Here is a 6,015-nt window from a genome sequence, read left to right as displayed (position 1 = left end):
TATCCTTGGGCCGTCACTGCTGTCATACTAGTTACTGGTATCAGTTAAACACTTACTATAAGTTATTTTTCATTATCTATATTTTATATAGAAGTATTATGCTTTCTGTTGCTAAATGCTTTGAGTTGCTAAATGTTTTGAGTTATTTTTCCATTTTCTAGATATGTGTGGGACATTACGGATGGGCTACCATGACTTGCTTATCTCTGTTCATCTGGAAACGCTATGCAGTGCAAGGTACGTCAGTAGGTTTAAGTATTAGACTCGCCAAATGTATATGTACAGTGTACTAGACCCATAGGCCCAGCATAAATTATCAGATTTTTATGTGTCAGACTTGTTTAATCAGACATTATCTGATATCAGATAGTATATGCTTGCAGAATTGTTTTGCAATAGTGGCGTGAATGGCAATCAAGGACCTAGAGTCTGAAGGGGTGGAACGTATGGTCGATAGAAGAAGGATTTGTGGGTGTTCTATTAGAAGGTATCAGGGCTCAGGGGCTACCCTCCTAAAAACCTCAGAATTGTAGCCATTTTAATCTTGCCTAAATGGTTTCACACACTTTTTTTAGTGAATTTTTGTCTGCTACCTAGTGTAGGGGGAGGAGTGGGCCTTTTGTCACCCCCTGCATTCGCCACTAGCTTGTTTCAGGAATGTCTGTATGATCTGATACACAGAAATCTAATTCATGTCCAGATTTGCAAAACCAATTCAACAACTTATTTGCCCCTCCACATGACTTTTTTTAGATTTTCCAAATCTAAATTCAGTGTTCTTCTCCTTAAGGAAAATGACCCAGGATGAGTTTATTATCCCTTTGGGGGTTAACTGTGGCAAAGTTTATGAGTGTGATGCGGATAATGAGCCACGAAGCCACTCTATCAAGAGGGCGCTAAGTACAACTCAGAACACCTCCATCAGACCTTCACAACTGATGACGGATGATAATGATACGTAAGTATTTCAGCTGACTTATGAGCTACCAATTCGTAACTGGAATCAAATTACAACAGAAGTCACTGTCATGCTAGATAGATATAAGTTCAAAATTGTTCTTGTGCACCACTTTCAAAACTAGACAGCTAAAACAAGACACCACCCTTCTCATTTTGCTTCTTTTTGTAGTTTTTTTAGAGTGCAGATTGAAATCAAGATCAATAGGACAGTGTACCTTTATAAATATTCAATAGACATTTATTACAGTTGATTAGGTTTTGGTGTATTTTTAAAATGGTATTGTGATATATATAATATATATATAATAAATTAAAGTTGGACAATTTCACACAAATAAAAAATAGAAATTATCAAACAAGGTAATAATAGGACTACAGAATCATGTTTTACATGCTGTTGTAGTTTGAACGAACTAACGAATGAAGTGTAAAAACATGTTATCTATAATAAATTAAAATATGGAATAGAAGATTCTGATAAATTTTGTTTTGAACTATTTATATTAACTATAGTATCTACTCTCTAATGCAATAAGAATATTTTGTTTACAGTTTTTGAAATATAAACCTTTCATGGTGACAGCTGGGCATGTGACAAAGAAAGGCGATTTTTGAAACTTAGAAGTACAATTTAAGTCATTCTATTTAGAGGGGGACATAGATAAATATACTGTAGGCCTAGTATCAAACACACACAACTCCAGTGAATATTTATTCAATACTGTACATATTTTTCTGATTTTGTTATTATTTAGACCTGTAAAGAGCACAGAGACCAGCCCACCACCTTTCAACCGATTGTTGCTGAAGGGACACATCATTCAGTGCCTCACCGAGTCTGTATCTCATGGGGTTTCCCAATCTAGGGATCCGATTGGTGGAAGTTACAATAATTTATTTGTGTAAGTAAGATATATTCGTCAGGGAGGTCTATATGACACATTATACTTCTATATACAGTATATGTAGTCTTCACAGCCTTAAGATTTGAATTCGGTCTCATCCCTCTATTCCTCAAATAAATCTCATATGTTTGTTACTTGTGGTAGTGCAGTACTGTGGCTGCCGTGGATCTCCGGGGTACAACAGAAACTTGAATTTGGATTTGAAAAGAGGATCAGGAAGAAAATTAGCACTAGGTATTATATAACACAGACAAAAATATAATATTAATTAGTTTTTATTTTATTTAGACCATTGCTAAGATTATGTGATTGTTTGCTTGTCATGGGAGAGATTGATGATGAAGATTTAAAACAGCTGCTTATCCTTATCGACCCAACAACATTTGATGATACATATGTTTCAGGTAAGATTCACTTTTTGTAAAAGATAAAGAAAAAATAATATTCAAAATAGCAATACAACTAACTATCACCACCACCCCCCCCCCCTCCACCTCATTTTGTTGAAGGTAGGTGGAGGTACGGGTGATAAGGATTATACATCCAGATTTCAATCCAAATTTGTTTGAATTTGAATAAGAATTTGGTTAAGAATGAACTTTATTATTTTTTACAGTTGTTTTTTTTTTTATTCTTTTTCTATTTAAAATAATTATTCATACATATCTTAACTAGGTGTCAGCACCCATATTGGTCTTCTTCAAATGCACCTTGACGAACCAGTTAAGCTAGAGATGTGTTACCTATTGCAACATTTGTGTGACAGTCAGTTACGGCACCGAGTCGAAGCCATCGTCAATTTCTCGGATGATTTTGTAGCCGAATGCCAAGCGGTATGTAAAGTAACTCAATCGCTCTGATTGAGTAATGAGGGAATTTCAATTTTCCCTTAGTAGCTGCAATGCAGTACACCAGAAGAAAAATCCCCTCCTCTTTTCCTAAGAGTGTACTGTGTCCTTTGATATACTGTCACATGAGCCATCTTTTAAAAAGAACCATGAATGGTCCAAATTTTGCTTGAGAATGACGGTGGACTTAAAGGAAAAGACCTCCATACACACACAATGGCTACCACCAGTTTAGAGCAAGTTTACCATATTGCTCTCTTAGTACAATTTATGATAGTATTGTGTCTTGTCTTTTAACATTCCATATTTAAGTGACTCGCTTAGCACAAGATGAAAGCAAAACGTCTGATGTTCTGTGTACTCATATATCTACTAAAGAATTGGCATTGCTTGCAAAAACATCTGTTTATAAGTCTGTGAAAATTATTTTATAGAAAAATCCAAGTTTGTTGTATATCTATACATTTTTAATGAATAGATATTGTTTTCCAACAAAGACCAAAGTTATATGAAGTGTGGGAAGTAATTTCCATGTTTCTCTTTCAGGACCAGGAGAGAAGGTTCCAAGAAGTGAGTTCTGCAGACTTACCTCCCATTGTTACAGCTAAGAAAACCAAAGAATTCCGATCAACACCTATTGAACAGGTAAGTTGATATACGGGCTATTGATACACCAACCTTAATCCGATTGGATGTTATAGAATATAAGGTTTGGATTAGGAATATATATATAACAGCAAATCAGAATTGGGAATTTGTTTAAGACTAGTGTAACTATAGCCACTGCCTAAATTTAATACTGTATATTCCTTGGTAAGCCTAAATTGTAATGTAGTAGGTATTAATTAAGTAATTAGACATATATTTACCGCTTTGAATATCACAAAACAAAATTATAATATTATCTGTTTTACATAGTGAAAAATATAAGTGAGTGCTCTACCTCTTCAGAACAAACGGTTGACTTTTGAGTCATGTTACGAAAAGTTAACTTGCATTTCCCTACATCTCATTGTTGCTGATTCTTTAACTTTCAAATTAATGGTTTTTTTGTAAGCATTCTCATGTTGTAAAAAACACAAAGAAAAAATATTTTTATTTATTTTAAAAATTTATTTTCAATTCATCTTCAGATGAGAATGCTTCTGAGCTTCAAAACAGAAGAAGAGCTTAGCATTTGTCCATGTCGAGAAGATCTACGCGACGTCTTGACTGCGTTCCATGAAAATTTGATCTCGCATTGCGGTGTGCATGAGCAAACTGAAAATGATGACAAAGATATCTCTTGGATTGGTCGTTTCCTCCAGTGGTTAAAGGGATCCAAAAAGGACACGGAAGAAAAAGAAGACTTCATGAAAAAGTTTTCAGGAGGTTAGTTAATTCTTTGGAGAGATGTTTTGCCCTGCCTGATGTGTTATTGTACTGAATACTCAATCCCTGTGAAAAACTTCTTAAGTGATTCATGTAGGAACTGAATCCATGACCTCTAGATAACTAGGATGGTGTCATAACCACTAGACTACAGAAATTGCCCTTAGTGACTAGTGTTAAATGATAAATTCTTTATTCCTAAAAATATAATACTGTGATTCAATTCTCATTTTAAATATTTTATTAAAGAAAATGAGAAAAATCAGAAAGACATTAGAAGTAACATAGTATAATGAGTAAATGTAAAAGACAATATTCCTCCAACACAATGGTATTGCCTAAAAGCAAAATTAATTGCAGTAGGTTGTATGTATTGTAGTAACGTCCGTTATTATGTTGTTTTTTTTTTTTCGTACAAGACTCGTTATCCTTCCTGATCTCTGGAACTATGGTGAATTGGGCACAAGAGCAACACATTGAGGATTCAGTCCTTATCCGGGAAATGTTTCGACTGATGTACCGGCAGTACGATGGGGTGGGAGAGGTAAGAATGTGTGGCACTGCCTTCTCTAATCTATAGAGAACTGTGTCTCTAAACTCGTACCACCCTGAAACACCCCCTCATTAATGAGCAATGCTATGTAAGCAGTTAATATGGTTGAGTGCCTCGTACAGCCAAGTCTACCTATATACACTTTTCAACCAGCGTATCTTTCATAACTTTGCCACTACATTTGTGCCTTGTAAACTTTTATTTTCAATGAAAATATGTAATGACAGTGGTAGATCAATATTTTGTTTATTAAATTCATGTATAATGGTTATCTTTTAGCTTTGCAGAGCTTTATACAAGACGTATGTTGTTAGTAGTGACCAGAAGGAAGACATCATAAACCTGTTGACATCGCTGGGTCACATAAGGTCGTTACTTACGATCCAAATGGGGCAAATGGAAGAAGAAGCTCTCATTAAGCATTTGTGGTTCGTAAACACTGATATTTTAAGCTTTGCGTATCAGATATATTCAGGCTCAACGGTGTCTGATCAAAATTTTATAGTATAACCATGAAGGAACCATGGTCTAAACTAATTCCTCCATGGTATAACGTATTTGTGATGCATCTCATTGTGTGCTAATATAGGGATGGGCTTGGAATTTTTTTATGGATAGGAGTGATCATTCTCATCTATTAACAATTCTTTCTGTTCTTTATTATTTCCAGGGAGAAGCGTTTGCTTGTTTCAGGCATATACAATATAACCAATCACATTTTTTTTACATTAGACATTCTGAGTTTAGTTTTCCCACTAAGTCACAAAATGTTCATGTATCATTCATTTTCTTCTATAATACATCCAGGGAGATGACTGATAACAAAGTATTCTATCAGCACCCTGACCTAATGAGGGCGCTGTGTGTTCATGAGACGGTCATGAACGTTATGGTCAATGTCCTAGAAAAACACCAGACTTCTATCCAGCTGAGTAGTGGTGAGGTAAACCCGTCCAATCAGAGCAACCAACTCAGTGGCATGGCCAGTACAGCAAAATCTCAGGTAAAATTTGAGCCTGTATTTTTGTATGAGTAATTTTATATTTTATCAACAATTTACATCTGATTTAAGTGAACAATTAGTTTGAGTAAGAACATGCAATAAAAATATAGCCCAGGCTCATGTACTAATAAATATACAAATGATTCAGACTTGCTCCATTTCTCAGCATATGTGTTTGCTTCATGTAATATTTTGGCAATAAAGTTTTGATTAATGTTTATTTATAGTAAACTCTCTTAGTATATACCATTTTATTGGCTCGTAAAAATATAACCCATGCTCTTGTGCTTATAAATAAACTAATGATTTGAACTCGCTACATTATTCAACATCTATGTGTATATGAACATTTATATTATTATATATATATTAAAC

General features: G+C 34.6%; 1 protein-coding gene across 1 annotated transcript in view; it reads left to right on the top strand.

Moving 5' to 3' along the window:
• The window catches only part of LOC117125493 (ryanodine receptor 2-like), a 109,376-nt gene that overhangs the window by 58,762 nt on the left and 44,599 nt on the right, over positions 1–6,015 (top strand). The window contains exons 44-53 of the mRNA XM_033271990.1: positions 162–237; positions 791–958; positions 1,716–1,862; positions 2,154–2,269; positions 2,541–2,698; positions 3,260–3,358; positions 3,847–4,084; positions 4,504–4,628; positions 4,917–5,065; positions 5,445–5,640. Of these exons, the coding sequence (XP_033127881.1) occupies positions 162–237; positions 791–958; positions 1,716–1,862; positions 2,154–2,269; positions 2,541–2,698; positions 3,260–3,358; positions 3,847–4,084; positions 4,504–4,628; positions 4,917–5,065; positions 5,445–5,640 (1,472 nt within the window). The remainder of the gene's footprint in view (positions 1–161; positions 238–790; positions 959–1,715; positions 1,863–2,153; positions 2,270–2,540; positions 2,699–3,259; positions 3,359–3,846; positions 4,085–4,503; positions 4,629–4,916; positions 5,066–5,444; positions 5,641–6,015) is intronic.

Source organism: Anneissia japonica, unplaced genomic scaffold (genome assembly GCF_011630105.1).
Source record: "Anneissia japonica isolate Jap-2015-1 unplaced genomic scaffold, ASM1163010v1 scaffold7731_len1735946_cov199, whole genome shotgun sequence".
NCBI lineage: Eukaryota > Metazoa > Echinodermata > Crinoidea > Comatulida > Comatulidae > Anneissia > Anneissia japonica.
This window is presented reverse-complemented; position numbering and strand designations above follow the sequence as displayed.